Below are 17,097 nucleotides of genomic sequence, written 5' to 3'. Positions count from 1 at the left end.
GCCCCGCCCCCGCCTCGCCCGGTGGGCACGTGACCGCGGCCCGGCCGAGGAGACTGCGCATGCGTGAGCCAGACGTTGACAGGCGCTTCAGGACACCCTGCGGGAGGAAAGTGAGATGGTCCAGGACGCAAGGCTCATTTGCATCATTCGCCCCACCCCTTCCACGCGAAATCGGGAATGCAGATTCAGGAAAAGGCGTTCTGAGTTTTTGAGACGGCCCTGGGGGTGTGTGTGTGCAAATGAGACGTTTCACATAGAAAGCCCCCCCCCCCCCAGCAGAAAGTGTCAGTGAATGGCTAGTAGCTGGGCTGTTGGTATTTGCTATGTAAATATATAATTTACATAGGCAGCTCCTCCTCACAACCCAAGAGGATATTGAGAAATGACTGCGCAGTTAGTTGGAAAGTGTATGTAAATTCCTACGTCAGTAATTTACATAAGCACTTAAAAAAAATAACGGTGAGTACGGGATGTCCTTACGAGAAGCAAAGTCGGGTAGAACAAATGAGCAAATATGTACTATTTGCATGACCCTCTCCGCCCTGCTCCCTCAGGGCAACGTGGGAATCAGATTAAAGCAACCTGGGACAGCCTAGAGAAGACATTTGCAAAACCAGGCTCCTCTGAATCCAGAGCTTCGCACATGCAATGCAAGCGCTCTACCACTAAGCTACACATAACATTAATGCCACTGTTCCTGGGAGAGCTATGTGGACAGGGTTACTTGAATGCCTCACCCCTTCCTACCAGGTGGGCAATCAATGGGTTGCTGACTTTTTGGGAGAGCAGCTAAAGCTCTCCTGAGGGGGCTGCACCAGTCTCCAAAAGCTCATATAAAGATTTCAGGGCACAAGGAGATAAGGAGATACACATCAGCATCAAGTATGACCAGGAGTCTGGGTTGCACAAAGAACCACTGTGGAACATGGAGGTTTATGTATACATACACGCACGCACGCAGAAACAAATCCACACCAGAGCACACACAAATCTCAGGAGCACATGTTCTCAGCAACACACAGCCACTGTCCTAACTTGTAGACATGGTACATACACTAGTTGAACCTGGTCCAGAATAAGGCCCCCTTATGGTCCCCAATTCCTTGGTCTTGTTGCAGCCTCACCAACACAATCACCAGGACAGAGACCACTCATGTGCCACAGCATCACATGTCCCCACTGACACTGCCCCATACAGGAATCCTGGAAAGACTGACACACAGGGATGTCATTGCTGCACACACCAGCTTTGATCGATTGTGCACTGCCATGGAGTATGTATACAAGCTGGGCATAGACACACGTGTAACCCCAACATGTGGGAGGTTAACGCAGGGAGACTTCAGCTCCAGGTTAGTCTGGGCTATAACAAGACCCTGTGTCAAAAAAAAAGGGGGGGGGTCTAGGAAAAACCGAAGAAAAGACAGATGCACAATGATAAACCCTGGCCTCAATGAGTATGTATGTACCCCCAATACATCCACAAACCAAGTCCCACTGGAAACATGGTTCCTCATGCAAAGCCCCACTCATAGCATTTCCATCAAGGACCTCTTCTATCTCCTCATCTCAGAATGACAGAGGCAAAAACACAGGTGTAAACAATGCTTTATGGAGGACCGGGACAGGATGGAGCAGGCCTCCAGGTAATAAATAACAGACTTGCAACAGCAGGGCCAGGCAGGAAGTTGGGGCCAAATGGCCCTGGTCTCAAGCTTTGGGAGTTCTTCAGGTATGGTTAGGGGCTCAGGGGGAATAGAGTTAGCCAAGTCCGAGGAAACAGCAGCAGGTATGGGTTCCCCCCTTCCCCTGTGGCTCAATCTTGCCCCAAAGCAAGGCCCCACCAGGCCAGGGAAGGGGATGGGTGATGGGGTAGCTTTTCTGGGGCTGGGGCAGATTGGGGCCTAGCCTCTTGGGGCCTGGTTCTGGGCCCCAGCCTTCGACAGAGCTGGTCCAGGAGAACAGGTGAGCTGAAAGAGAAGGGTATTGTGACCTAGAGGTGTCCTGGGTCTGTCTAGCTACAATCTCTTGTCTCATTACTAGGTATCTTCTTGACTTTTGTCTGCCTGTACCCTTTTTTCTCCCAGTCTATGCACTGTCTGACTTTGTTGCTCCTCTGCGGGTTATGTAGGGGTCTCATTCTCTGAGCATCCCCCTATTTGTTTGCCTCAGATAGTGTGTGCATCTGTAAAGGGGCATTTCAATATCTAACTACGACGACCCTTGCCAGGTGGTGGTTCACACATATAATCCCAGTACTCAAGAGGTAGAGGCAGGAGGATGGTGAGTTTGAGGCCAACCTCAGCTACAAAGTGAGGTCCTGTCTCAAAAACACAAGACATGCCGGGCAGTGGTTGTGGATGCCTTTAATCCCAGCACACAGGATGCAGAGGCAGTCGGATCTCTGTGAGTTCGAGGCCAGCCTGGTCTACAGAGTGAGTTCCAGGACAGCCAGGGCTACACAGAGAAACCCTGTCTCAAAAAAAAAACCAAAAAACAAAACAGAAACAAACAAACAAAAAAAACCAACACAAATCATAAACTAAATACATGTCCCACCTTTGTAAATGTCTGTGTCCCTTTTTATCCCTAATGGTCCAGGCTTAGCCTCATTCCCATGCTTCTCAGACTGGAGAGGTAGAATAGAGTAGTGGTCATTGCTTCGATTGCTTACAACATTACCTAGACGTCTCTAGAAATGTTGGTAGGCCCAGACTAACTTTTTGTCTAAATGAAGTAAAATCAGAGGGTGTGGTGGTTCACACCTATAATCCCAGCACTCAGGAAGTAAATTAGAGGCTTCCAGTTACAAGCCTGTGCTATGTAGTCTCAAAAAGAAAAAGAAGAAAAAGGAAGAAAAATATGGCTCAGCTGGTATTGCTTGCCTAGCCTGCATGTGGCCCTGGGTTCCGTCCATCCTCAGCACCCCATAAATGGAGTTGGGTACTGTAATTTCAGCACTCGGGAGGCAAAAGCCAAAGGATCAGCAGTTTGAGGTCACCCTTGACTACTACATAGTTAAGTCTGAGGCCAGCCTGGGCTATATGTCTCAAAGGTTTTGTTTTTGTTTTTGTTTTTTTAAAGAAGAGGAAAGGGTATGTGGGGGCGATGTACTTTTTTTTTTATAAATTTTTTTTGAATAAAAGAAAATATCAAGCTAGATATGGTCGCACACCTTTGGTCCCAGCACTAGAGAGGCAGAAGCAGGTGGATCTCTGAGAGTTCAAGGCCAGTCTACATAGTGAGTTCCAGGACAGCCAGGGCTATGTAGAGAGACCGTGTCTCAAAAACAATAAAAGATTTATTGATAACCAGGCACGGTGGTACAGACTTAGACTCTTAGCACTTCAAAGGCTGAGGCAAGAAGACTGATGCAAGTCTGAGGCTATCCTAGGCTATACAGCAAGTTCCATATTAGCTTGAGCTACACAGCAAGACCCGCCCCCCCACCCCCACGAAAAAGGAAAATAAACACACCAAAGGGGGTTAAAAAAAAAAAAAGTAGGGCTGGAAAGATGGCTCAGAGGTTAAAAGCACTGACTGCTCTTCCAGAGGTCCTGAGTTCAATTCCCAGCACCCACATGGTGGCTCACAACCATCTGTAATGGGATCTGGTACCCTCTTCTGGCCTGCAGTCATACATGCTATATACATAATAAATAAATAAATCTTTTTAAAAAAAAGTGAAAAAAAGGAAATAGTTGAGTTTCTCTGCAGGTATGACTCTGTTAGATAAATGTATGACATAGTGATCAACGGATTCTGTACACTCACTGGTTACATGTGACCCACTGAGGACCAAGTGTGGAAAAGACTCTGTGCTAATTTCTGAGATGCTTGCCTATCTCCATACAGCCAAATGTTCCTTTTGCTTTGTTTTGTTTTGTTATTTTCTGTGGGACTGAGGACCGCACCCAAGAAGGCCACCCGCATATGAGGGAAGCACCCTACTACTGAGCTACACAGCCAGTACACAGACCCTCCCAGAGTCTTTACGATGAGTAAGAAGGACAGCAAGGACCAGCCCTTGGGCCAAGCTTTCAGCAAATGTTAGGCTCTGCTCTAAACACAAGTCAATCTCCTCCACACCCCTGAGGGACTATGACTGACCCCACTCTACACACTCAGCAAACAGGCTCAGACCAGCAAGTGCAGAGACCAAGAAGGAAGGACGCGGTCTAAAGGGCTCACCCTGGACTTCTCTCCTTCAAATCCCACAGGCATCAAGAACCATGCTGGTCTAGGCTGGAGAGATGGCTCAGCGGTTAAGAGCACTGGTTGCTCTTCCAGAGGACCCAGGTTCAATTCTCATCACTCACATGGCAGCTCACAATTGTCTGCAACTACTCAGTTCCAGGGAATCTGACACCCTCACACAGACATACATGCAGGCCAAACACCAATGCACATGACATTTTTAAAAATCAAAGAAAGGAAGAAACAATGCTGGCTCTACCTGCAAAACAGATTCAGGCCTAAGGATTCCCCACAGCTATCCTGGACCTGCCAGTGGCTGGAAGGGGAGGGGACCGGGCTTCCTGAAGTACGGAGGGAGAATTAGCAAGGACACCCACCATCACAGAGATAACGAAGGGGCCAAACCCTGCAGGGTCCTGCAGGTCTGTCAAGGAGTTTGGACCATGCATGGAAACCAACAAGGCTTCTGGGAAGACAAGGTTACCAGGGAAAGTGGGGGAAAAACATGGCCTGGAAAGAAAGACCCAAAGAAACTAAGAACTTTCAAAGGAGCAGGGAAATGTCTAAGAGCCTCTGGGGACAAGGTGACAGGGCCCAGGCCCTGCAGAGGGTCAAGCACCAGGCTCAGCAGCTTCAGCAGAGTCCCATGGACCCCAGGAGTCATGGATGGTTCTCAAAAAGGGACATGGATGGATCTGAGCTTTAGCCAGAGCCACTAACTGCCACGAAAGGGTCCAAGACTGGAGAGAGAGATTAGGGAAGAAAGAACCTAGCCACTTCTCAGTGACCTGCCCCCCCCAACTGACTCCTAGGCTGTAAGTCTCTCCCTATCCCCAAGAGGGCCTTATGTATCCCAGGCTGGCCTCCGACTCACTCCCACGATCAGGTGCTCCGTATGGAAGCCAGTGCTTCCTGCATGCATGCTAGGCAAGCACTCTATCACTTGAACTACATCTCCAGCCCTCCACCTCATCCTCACACCAGTCGCCAGCAGCTCCTTCACTGGTATCCAGCTAGAGGAATCCTGTGATGCTGAGAAGCTGGCCCTCTCCCTCCTCCTGTGCTCAGTAGTCCCCTGGCTCCTGTAGCATCCAGGGTATAAATGAGAGGCCTCCCCAGAGCCTTAGGTACTTACTAGCCGGTTCCCCAAGCCCACGCTGTACCCCTAGTGCACGCACATACCCCACTCCAGCCACACCGGCCTCCTTGGCACACCATGCATGGGCCTACGCCAGGGCCTCTGCATGTACTTTTTTCACCTTCCCTCTTTGACTCCCCTGCTCTGGGTTTTCACCTATGAATGTCACCTTCTTGGGTGTCCTGTGTAAAAGGGCAATCTGCATCCTATCCACCTTACCAGACTGTTTTTCTCCACACTCTTTTTTTTATGTAAGTATCCCATCTATGGTGTGTCTTCTCCCAAGGCAACGAAGGTACCATGCAAACAAGAATTTTTGTTTGTTTGGTTTTGGTCTGTTTTACCCACTGCTGTCTCCCCAGAGGCTTCACCACGGCTTAACACAACAGAGGTTCATTACACCAGTGAGAACCGTGAACGAAGGGTCAAGTGCAGGCTGAGGCTGGCAGAGGTCCGGGGTGCAGAGGGCCCATGGGTTTCCTGGGGCTGGGAAGATGGCTCCTTTGGTTCATGGGCTTTTGTGTCTTTCTTTTTTTTTTCTTTTTTTTTTTCTTTTTTTTTTTTTTTTTTTTGGTTTTTTGAGACAGGGTTTCTTTGTGTAGCTTTACGCCTTTCCTGGAACTCACTCTGTAGCCCAGGCTGGCCTCAAACTCAGAGATCCGCCTGGCTCTGCCTCCCGAGTGCTGGGATCAAAGGCGTGCGCCACCACCGCCCGGCTATTTGTGTCTTTCTTTGTCACTGTTTTTCTTGTCACGTTTTCCAAGTCTCGATGGCTGTTCTGTGCCCCACCCCACCCAATACAGAAAGCCCTCTCGCCTCCTGAGCCCCCAGCATCCCACCTGGCTCTGCAAGTCTCAGCAGCCACAGGGCTGAGGGGCCACGGCCTGGGCGCTGCGAGGCTGCCGCAGCTGGCGAAGGGACACATCACCATACTGAATGCCTGAGCCCATCCTCTCGGGGTCTAGTTCACCTGTGGGAGGGGAAAAGCCAAAAGTGTTCCTCAGAGCCCATGGAGCCTGCCTTTAACCAGCACCCCCACCCCACCCCCCCACCCCCATCTCTCACTGGGAGCAGGTAGGCCTCACCTGAGTCGATTTTGTTGAGGATGGTGCATGCACACTTCAGAAAAGCTTCTTCCACGTTCTCACCCGTGAGAGCGCTGGTCTCCAGGAACATCAGCTCTGGAGGGGCAGGGCCTCTATCAGTTCCTACCCTCTACTCCAACTCTGGGTTCCTCAAAAGCTCTATCCATGCTTGTCCTCACCTCAGGCACTGTACGCATTATCCCCTGCGGGGAATGGTGTCTTCCTACTTACACACTCACCCGCCTCTTCCTTCCCAACTCAGCTCCCATGGCCCTTCCTGAACCCCTCCCTGATGACCCAGCCTGAGTCCAAGAGCCTCCTGTGCCTCCCCTGTGCTGGCAGTGACTTCTCTCTGACGTCACTGTCAACAAATGGGTCTGCCTCCCTGCCTCTACACTGCACCATGAGCCTCCTGAGTTTAATCAGTGTACCCAGACTCACTGAGCACAGCCCCAAGCCCACCTCAGCTACCCAGAGGTCACATGACAGGGCCTCGCAATGAAGTTATAGGCAAGATTCAAACCCACATCTGCCTGGCAGCAAAACCTCTTCTAGACCTGGGGGTCTGAAAACCAAGAGGCCATGAATAGGGCATGCTTGTGCACTCTCTACAATCCTAGTGGGGGCAGAGATAACACAGATGGTCAGGAGTCCTAGGTCAGCCTGGGCAACACAGTGTGTCTGAAGCTAGCCTTTATTCACAAAGGCATCTACCTCAATCGCCCGCCCCCCGGAGCTGAGGACCAAACCCAGGGCCCTGTGCTTGCTAGGCAAGCGCTCTACCACTGAGCTAAATCCCCAACCCCTGCAGCAGCCGCCTTAAACCACTGCTTTATGCTGCCTCCCCGTTGTGGAGGACATTTACAGCAGCTACCTTGTACCAGGAGGAGCTAAGGGTGCCATGGCAGTTCCTGTGGCCAGCACACTGCTCATCTTCCTTCTAGCTGAACCTGAAGACCACAGCAGTCACAAGACTCAGTGCTTTGAGTCAAAGCAGGCCTGCTGAAGCTCCATGTTTAAGGTACAGCCATCCACCAAAAGCTAAGAGGCACGTGGGCCACAGTGGACTGGTCCATCCCTCCACCCATCACCTGGTCCACAGCACAGCCCTCACCATTCTCCTGGGCAAAGCGGGAGGCCTCTAGGAAAGTAACCTCTCGCTCAGGATCCAGGTCCTTCTTGTTGCCACAGAGGATGACCACGATGTTGGGGCTAGCCAGCGTTCGGGCATCAGTCAGCCATGCAGCTAGTGAGTTGTATGTCTCTCGGCTGTGAAGGACAGACAGAAGAGGGAGGCAGCACAGGAGGAGAACCATTCATGCCCAGCCTCTCCCGTGCCACCAAGACCCTGCACCCACCTGGTGATGTCGTACACCAGCAGGGCTCCAGCTGCCCCTCGGTAGTAACTCCGCGTCACCGACCTGTGGGGCCAGGGGGACCCAGTCACCCACAAGGCTGGGATCTGCCCTGGGATTGCCCCCCTCTGTGGAGAGAGGCTAGTAGTTCGGAGGGCCCCCTTTCTATTGGTCCATCCCCTAAAACCTGACCTTAATCTTCTTGAGATACAGTTTCTCTGCCCCATGGTCTCTCGATTATTGTTATTATTTAGGTTTGTTTTTTGAGACAGTCTCACTCTCGAGTCCCAGCTGGCCTGAAATTGACTAAGAAGCCCACCTGGCTTCAATATTAAGCCAACTCCCCTGCCTCAGACATCACACCCAGGGTGCTTAGGATTGGAGCTAGGGCCTGGCACATGCTGGTAGTGGTCTACACAGAGCTACACCCCAGCCCTTTATGTTAGTTTAACTCAACGTCACGCTAACCTAGACTGACTCCAAATCCACTGTACCCCAGGCAAGCCTGGACTTTCCTATTTCATTATTTCTTTTATGTGGGTGTGGGTGGGCGTACATGTACCACACCGCATGTGTGAGGGTCAGAGGACCCTCGGAGGAATTGGTTCTCTCCTGAGCTCAAACTCAGGTCCTCAGGTAGGCAGCAAGCACTTTTGACCCACTGAGCCATCTCACAAGATCATGTCATGAACTTGCAATCCTCCTGCCTTAGCCTTTCAAAGAACTGAAATTATAAGCATCTACCACCACACCCAGCATAATTTCCCATAATTCCCTTAATTTTCTTTCTTGTCTGTCAGTCTTTCTTAGTCTGTCTCCCCCATGTTCACTTTAGCCTTCCCTCATTCATTCCTTCAGCGAGTCAGTCAGCACTTTCTCAGTATGGCCCACCTGCCTGGCCTGGCCGAGTGCTGTTCAGCTTCTACTTGTCCCTCCCTGCCGTCTGATACAGGCCCCCTTTTCCTGTGCGGCCAACTCCCTTTGTCACCAGTTTGGATCCCTCTGGAATGCATGCACTTACTGCAAACCCAAGCCACGCCCCACGCCGGTCTCTTTCACCCTCTCCCTGCCTCTGGGTTGGTTCTCCACACCTCACACAGTCGATCTACACGTGAGTTAACTGGCAGCCGCTACGTGCTGAGGCTAGATTCTCCATGGGCTAAATATTCTCTCTGTCTCCTGCCCTCCTGCTCTTTCTGTTTCTCACTCTCAGAATTTCTGTTTTTGCAGACCTACTAGGTGCCCCAGCCTACACATCTCCCACTCTCGGCAATACACTCACCTCTCTTTCCCCTCGACTCCAGCTGTCCAGCCCTTCCTGAACCTCTCTGCTTCTGACCTGCTCCTTCTGTACCCATTCTCGCCTTGATTCCTCCTTCATCTCTCTGTCTATGTCTCTCCTTCCTCCCGAGGCTGGAGCTCCTAGAGGTTTCAGTGTCTGTCTTTTTAAGATCCCTCTTCAAACACTACTCCTCGGGGCTGGAGAGATGGCTCAGCAGTTGGTTAACAAGGCTTACTGCTCTTGCAGAGGATATGGGTTCCGTACTCAGAACCCAAATGGCAGTTCACAACTACCTATAGTTCCAGCCCCAGGGGACCTGCTCTCTGGGGGTTCCGGCACATATATAGTACACATACCTATACTTAGGCATACAAACATAGACATTTAATTAATTAACTAATTAGAAAGATAAAATTCTACTCCTTATTCACACCCTTAAGCCTTTTATTTATTTTTTCTTCTTCCTGGTCCTGGGGATGGCACCAAAGGTCTTGCACAAGCTAGGCAAGAGCTCTGGGGAACTCTAGACAGGGGCTCTACCACTGAGCCACACCCTAGCCCCTCACTGGGGGATTCTAGGCAGGGGCTCTACCACTGAGCCACACCTCCAGCCCCTCACTGGGGGATTCTAGGCAGGGGCTCTACTACTGAGCCACACCCCCAGCCCCTCACTGAGGGATTCTAGGCAGGGGCTCTACCACTGAGCCACACCTCCAGCCCCTCACTGGGGGATTCTAGGCAGGGGCTCTACCACTGAGTCACACCTCCAGCCCCTCACTGGGGGATTCTAGGCAGGGGCTCTACCACTAAGCCACGCCCCCAGCCCCTCACTGGGGGATTCTAGGCAAGGGCTCTACCACTGAGCCACACCCCAGTCCCTCACTGGGGGATTTTAGGCAGGGACTCTACCACTGAACCACACCCCAGCCCCTCACTGGGGGATTCTAGGCAGGGGCTCCAGCTCTGAGCACTACCACATGTCAAGCTTCCCTTTTCTCCCTCTCCGTCTCTTCTGAATTGGGAACAAACCCAGGGTCTTACACTACTTAGGCTAGTGCTCTCCCTCTAAGCTACAATTCTATTCCTTCTTTCATTTTTCATTTTAGCCCAGACTGGACTCCAACTCACACAGTCCTCCTGCTTCAGCCTCCTGTGTGTCTGGGATTGCAGACCTGAACCACCACATTTAGCCTTTTTTCTCCAGAACTTCCTTTCTCATCAGATATATGCCCCCTGTGAACAGAGGTCCTGTTTCTCTCCGTCTGCCTACCCTGCCCTCTCTGCATCTCCCTGTTCTTATTTCATCCCTGAGGGACTCTACATACCTTGCCCTCCCCTCTTCCCTCCTTGGGAACCCAGGCCACCTACCGAAACCGCTCCTGGCCAGCAGTGTCCCAAATCTGTAGCTTCACAGTCTTCCCCCCAACGTTGACCACCCTGGATCCAAACTCAACGCCGATGGTGTGGTTGGAGTCCTGTTTGACTGGGAGTGGGAGGGAAAGAGGAGGCAGTGCAGGGGCTCCTGGAATCCCCCCATCCTACAGGCCTCCTCCTCCGTTTCTGCAACCCAATTCTCACTGCTGGGTTGGCAGAGAACTTAGCAAAGACCATCCACCAAGGCCAGAGGCAAACCTACAGCATTAGCTTTATACCAATGGTACCTGCTACCTACCCCACCTACTGCCCACTGACCCACACCATGGCCACATCCACAGTTCCAGGGTCTTGCCAGAAACTCACACTTATTCTCAATGAACTGATGGAGGAGACATGATTTGCCAGTTCCAGCACTGCCAATCACCAGGAATTTGAAGAGGAAGTCTGAGCAGATGGTGCCAAGATCAAGGATACCCACAGGGAAAGAACGGCACAGGGAGTAAGAGGAAAAATAGGAAGTCAGAAGGAAAGATGCACATAAAAGCAGAAACAGCCATACATAACAAACAGTAAAACATCTACAGTGCTGTAGATAGAACTCAGGGTATCCTGCAGGCTAGGCAAGTGTTTTTCTATATTGACCCCCAACCCAAATGACTCTTTTACTCATTATTTATTATTATTATTATTTATTATTATTATTATTATTATTATTATTATTATTATTGATTGGAACAAAGTTTCACTGTGCATTCCAGACTGACCTAGCTGTCCTCAAACTCCAAGCAATCCTCCTGCCTCGGCTTCTAAAGGAATGCTGGGATTACAGTTATATGCTGTCATATAACTGTGTTTCTTCCTTTTTTCTTCTCCTAGTCAAGGACTCATTGTGTAGCACTATCTGGCCCTGAATTCAATCCTCCTGCCTCAGCCTCCTCACTACTAAGATTACAGAATGTGCCAGTATATTCCACTTCTCTTTCTTTTTTTTCTTACTTTAAGAGTATTACTCTGTAGTCCAAGCAGACTTCTAACTTGAAGCAGTCCTCTTGCCTCAGTCTCCCAAATGTGAGGATTATAGCACACAAGATTATTCTTACATAGTGCTTACCATATATATACCCAACACAGTCCTAAAGAACGTTATGTATGTTGACAGCTCATTTAATCCCAAATAAAGATCTAACGAGCGAAGTACATTAAGTACCCCTACTTCCCAGAGTAGGAGAATGAGGTCAGAAAGGCTAACCGACTTGCCCAAGGCCACACAGTTAGGCAGAACTAAGATTCAACCCAGACTAAAGGTCTCTACAATGCAAGACCTTAACTGATGAATTTCAAAGCCATTTCAACCTTGATTAAATTTGGCCTCCATTCCTCTCCACTTCACCTCCTACAACGCTCTCATTCACTCTGTCAAGGCCTCTGACACTTAGCCTATTTACCTAAACTGGTTCCCTCCTCAGGGTCTTTGCACTAGATTCTTTGGCTTTTCTATATGTGTTGAATGAATGTAGCTGTCTCTGATTCTTTACTGCCCTCGGACCTCCCTCCACACACATGATACTGTACATTCACATTGACTTTCCAACCCTGAACCTCTTCTCCCTATCCTCTGCCCTGAACCCTTGGCCACTATCCTTAAACTTAAGCCGCATCCTTTGACGCTAAGTTTCAAATCTAACTCCAGGACATCACTCCAGACCTCTCAAACCAGATCAGCCCCACAGGATGTGCAGGGTTCACAGCATCTGTGCGAGGTTCTCTCTCTACTCTATAAAGCCCGACCCTTGCCATTCACCGTCAGCCCCGCCCTATTCACTCACGCTCCGCCCAGGAAGGCTTGCTTCCCTCCTTGAGGCCTACCCCCTACCCTAATCTACCATCACTGGCTCCCTCAAATCCCGCCCGAAATCTTTTTAACTCATACAGCGGTCTCCCAAGCTCCACCCAAATCGATTAAGCTCAGCCCCAGACCCACTTAGCCCTGCCCCTCATCGCGGCAGACCCCGCCCCCTGAACAGAAAGCCCCGCCCCATTCCCACATCCGCATCCTCTACGGGCCCAGCCCCCCGCTTCGACCCAGCAGCCTCACCGTAGGTCTCGGCCATGGCTCGGTGGCGACCGCTGAGGGCCGCAATATGGCGCCGCGGCCGCGCCTGCTCCTCGGCTGGCAGCCGCTCCACTCGGGCTGCAGCCTCAGCTCCTTTCCACTCCCGGACCCGGCGCCGCCACTTCCGCCTTCACCCCCCACTCCCGCGCGAGCCTCCAGAGCTGCGGATACCAGGCCACGCTTGTTCAAGGCCGGGATTGGCGGACTCGGCAGACAGTGGGCGGGACGGACGGCGCAGATTGGTGGCGCGAAAGGGGCCGAGTCGAAAGGGGCGTAACCCAGACGAGCGATTGGTGGAGCAAGTGGGAGAGGGCGGAGGCAGAGGTGCTGCGCCCCGCGGAGGAACGGATTTGGTCAGGATTCTGGGCGCAGAGACGAGACTCCGGATTGGTTAGACATGGACCTGGGGGTGGGGACACGAATGCCAAGAAGTGGCAAGGGCAGGATGGACAGAGTTGGAAAAGCGGATCTCAAGCTCCTGGGTGTGATTTCTAACCCCACAGCCCACAGGCAGGCAGGATGAAAGCCGAGAGGGCACGCTCACGTTGCTCCCCATCTGCAACGAAACCTCTGCTGGTCGGGCGTGGTGGCGCATACCTTCAACGTGGGGGGGGGGGGGGGGCAGAGGCAGGTGCATATCAATGAGTTCGAGGCCAGCCTGGTCTACATAGTGAGTTCCATGCCAGCCAGGGCTACACAATGAGACCCTGTCTCCAAAAAAAAAAAAAGGAAAACGTCTGTTGTGCGATCTATGCCCTCGTCAGGATCCAGCTGGCTCATTACCAATAGTTACCGCCTTCTCAAGGGAGGAAAGTATACATATATTGTACTGTTTAGTTTATTCCCTTGCTTGTGGCCCCAGACCTTACCCAGTTTGGAGCGAAGGGCTTACAACAGTGAAACCCTGCCTAGCAACCACTGACGTTGCCACATTCAGGGCACTGATTGGCTAGATTCGGGAACCTGAGAAACATTTTCTTCGCCCATGTCCACCCAACCTCAAAAACCAAAGAGACAAACAGTTTGCAGTTGGCTGTTGTATTTGCATAAAGTTGAGAAGGTAAACAGCAGGGACAACAGCAGGTTGAGCTCACTGGCAGTAGAAATCCCATTTCTGAAAAAGAGGAAAGGGAAAAACAGTAGCTAGAAAACCGATGATCACATAGCTGTAGCTGCAAGGACCAGCCAGGTTTGACCTCACAGAAATAACCAAATTAGCCTCCAGCCCTGTAACCTCTGCATTTCCCAATTGAGCAGGGCCTGGTGACACATGCCTGAAAACGAAGCAGCCCTCAGGAGGCTGATGCTGAAGGCTAGTGAATGAGAGGCCAGCCTGGGTACATAATCTGTCTCAAAAAAAAAAAAAAAAAAAAAAGTAATATATATATAAAACACAAAAATAATTGCTTCTCATTTACGGTGAGAAAATGAAGAAGCCCTTACCCTCCTACTCCCACCTCCACCCCGAGACACTCACATCTGTCTTCACATCAATTTTGGCAGGTTTCAGAGTCAGGTCCTCTCGAACAATGCTACTGGGGAAATAGCCCAGGCGGGCAGCCAGGTCTCCATAGTAATCTCCCTGAACCTGGAGAAGAACTTATAAGTCCATCTGGGGGGAAAAATGGCACTCATACCTGCTAACTCCAGTGCACAGTCTTCTCTCATTTGAATCTCAGCTTAAATGTCATTTGCTCATGGCTAGGAGGTAGCTACCATAACTAATCCCCACAATGGCATGTTTGCTGGCACTTTTGATGGCATGCTGGTTGCCTGCTGCCCCCCATTAGAATGGAAAGGGATTGTTCACTGTTGTACCTGAGGCTTGGACCCAAGCTGCCCTGTGATTGCTAAAGTAAACATGCAATAGGTGATAAAATATCCTCACCCCTCAAAGCTCTGTTTTCCCCTCCCACCCAAATTGTCCCTTCAGATGGAAAACAGGGTATCTATAAACCCCATACCCTATACCCTTCCCTCTAACACTCTGAAGACTTACACTGCCTCCCCAGAAAAGCCGCCCACGGCCCTTCAGCTTGGAGAAGACATACACCACTTGGCCCCTGTATATGGTCAAGAAGCGGCAATCCGGGGCCACGTAGTCCTGAACGGCCACAGCCATGGAAATAGGATCTGGAGGAAGCAACGACAGTAACTTCAACACAGACCAGCAGTCCAAGCCCTCAGCCCCCTGCCCTTCTCCCGAGTCTTACGGCTGCATTCCTCATCCGCACACAGCTTCCAGTCAGCCAGCTTGGGCATGTCAAGATCAGCCCCGCTAGGCCCTGGGAAAACAGACAGGAAGATGACACCAACGAGCACTGGGAACCACACCATCATGGACCGAGAATGACCAAGTGAGGAATGGGGTCTCCAGTCTCCTCCTGCCCTCCCTCCGTGCTGAGTCACAAGGAAAACTGTGTTCTCAATCCTGTCTCCGCCCCAAACCAAATTACACCCCCCCCCACCCACTCCCCAAGGTTGTTATTCAGCCAGAACCATTTCAGAGACAGGGAAAGGGCTATGGGCCAAAGAAAATGCCCACCTGAGCCCAAAGCAACCCAGGCCACTCCAAGTAGCAGCCACCCCCTCAATAATCAGAGGCCCAGATAGGCAGGCTGGACTATCTGGTTTCTTCTTCAAGTCATTTTAGGTACCCAGACCCTCCAGAGACCAAACTAGAGAGGCCAGCATAGAAAACCACCTTGGAATTTCCTGTGCTGAGAAGTCTGAGAACAAAGCAGTTCTTTGATTAGCAGCCACAGTCTGTTCCCAGGTACTGAGCAAACACTGAATGCCCGGCCTCAGGCTAGGCACTGGCCCACCTGGCTCACTGTGCATCTTCCCAGGCTCCTTCCTCAGTGGAAGGCACGAGCTAAGCTATTCTAGCCTCAGAGCCTCAACTCCCTCATCTGTGAAGGCTGCAGCAATGAAAGCCGAGAACATCTATCAAGTGTTGTTACTGGTGGGGTTCTGTTTGTTTTAGTGTGTATGAGTGTTTTTACTGCACGTGTGCCTGGTAGCCTTGAAGGTCAGAAGAGGGTGTTGGATCTTTTGGAACTGGAGCTACAGACAGTTGTGAGCCACCATGTGGGTGCCGGGAATTAAACCTGGGACATCTGGAAGAGCAGCCAGTGCTCTGCTCTTGACCGCTGAACCATCCATCATTCCAGCCCACTCCTTTTTGAGACAAGGTTCTACTATGTAGCCCTGGCTGGCCTGGAACTCCCTATATAGATCAGGCTGGCCTCAAAATTACAAGAGATCCACCTGCCTCTGCCTTCCCAGTGCAGGGTAAGGCATGCACCTCCATTCAGGGTTAGAATCAAGTATGTATTTTTTTTTCCTTAGGGATAGCCTTCATTGCCTCAGGAGTGGCTACGACAAACCCAGTTCATTAAGAATTGAAGTATATAAAGTTAAGGAACATGTGTCCAAGGTAACTGAGCCAGGGAGGGAAGGAGATTTGTCTCGAGGTCTCCAAGCATCACTGTTATCTGACCTGACATGGCCCTCAGAAGGGACAGCGCATCAACAGATAAGGGACCAGAGGCCAAGGTACGTGTTTAGTGACCTCACAATGATGCAATCACATACCTTAATGGTTGTGGCAGCTTGAGTGAGGATTTGAGTGTCTGCTTCCCGGTTGGTGGGTGGATTGTTTAGGGAGGATTTCTTATTGGGAGATGTATGTCACTGGGATTTCAAAAAACCCAGCTCTCTCTCTGCCTCCATCTTGCAGATCAGATGTACGCTCCAGCACCATGCCGGCCTATTGCTATGATCTCCAACATAATGGCTATGAACTAATTAATCCTCTTAATCTATAAGCAACCCCCAAGTAAATGTTTTGTTTTGTTTTGTTTTGTTTTGATTTTTTGAGACAAGGCTTCTCTGTGTAGTTTTGGTGCCTGTCCTGGATCTCACTCTGTAGACCAGGCTGGCCTCGGACTCACAGAGATCCGCCTGGCTCTGCCTCCCAAGTGCTGGGATTAAAAGCGTGAGCCACCGCTGCATGGCGTAAATGCTTTCTTTTTAAGTTGCTTTGGTCATGGTGTCTCTCATAGCAATAGAACAGTAACTAAGATAGGGTTCTGTGCCTGCTAGTCATGGGTGTAATCCCCAATGCAAAAAAATAATCTATGACAATTTATCATTTATATGACAAGGGGGGGTGATGGTATATATGCACAAAGCCCTGGTTCAATGTCCAACACCACAAAAATAAAAACAGCAAGGTCAGTGTGAATTAAGAGCTTACGTCATGGAGATTTACTTGAAAAGCTTTGGTCACAAGCTAAGAAGTGAAACTGGTAGCAGAGAACATGACAGCATGTTGTCTTTATGTTTGAATTCCCGATTTAAAACCGGAAAGTGTTTCTTCATGCAGTAGGTGTTTCACTCTAAACACTGTGAAGATTCATCAAGAAATGAAAATCTAAAGGCCTCTGGGAGACAATTAACCAATAAAGAAGTAAGGGGCTGGGGATGTAGCTCAGTTGGCAGAGTCCTTAGCCTGGTATCCACTGGGCCCTGGGGTCCATCCACAC

General features: G+C 50.5%; 2 protein-coding genes across 2 annotated transcripts; both read right to left on the bottom strand.

Annotated features, from left to right (window-relative positions):
* Positions 1-1,590: 1,590 nt before the first annotated feature.
* Positions 1,591-12,709, bottom strand: Rab4b (RAB4B, member RAS oncogene family). Its single transcript, XM_059279637.1, has 8 exons — positions 12,530-12,709; positions 10,798-10,878; positions 10,426-10,540; positions 7,779-7,841; positions 7,535-7,689; positions 6,421-6,516; positions 6,175-6,305; positions 1,591-1,970 (listed from the first exon to the last, which is right to left on the bottom strand). The coding sequence occupies exons 1-7, from the start codon at positions 12,543-12,545 to the stop codon at positions 6,190-6,192; spliced, it is 642 nt and encodes a 213-aa protein (XP_059135620.1). The 5' UTR covers positions 12,546-12,709; the 3' UTR covers positions 1,591-1,970; positions 6,175-6,189.
* A 928-nt stretch (positions 12,710-13,637) lies between these two features.
* Mia (MIA SH3 domain containing) lies at positions 13,638-14,975 on the bottom strand. The gene is made up of 4 exons (XM_059244328.1): positions 14,761-14,975; positions 14,547-14,680; positions 14,025-14,135; positions 13,638-13,661 (listed from the first exon to the last, which is right to left on the bottom strand). Exons 1-4 carry the CDS (start codon positions 14,885-14,887, stop codon positions 13,638-13,640), a joined length of 396 nt encoding a protein of 131 aa, XP_059100311.1. The 5' UTR covers positions 14,888-14,975.
* Between the last annotated feature and the right edge of the window lie 2,122 nt (positions 14,976-17,097).

Source organism: Peromyscus eremicus, chromosome 1 (assembly GCF_949786415.1).
Source record: "Peromyscus eremicus chromosome 1, PerEre_H2_v1, whole genome shotgun sequence".
Lineage (NCBI taxonomy): Eukaryota > Metazoa > Chordata > Mammalia > Rodentia > Cricetidae > Peromyscus > Peromyscus eremicus.
The sequence above is the reverse complement of the archived record's forward strand: the minus strand, read 5'-3'. Positions and strand labels throughout refer to the sequence as shown.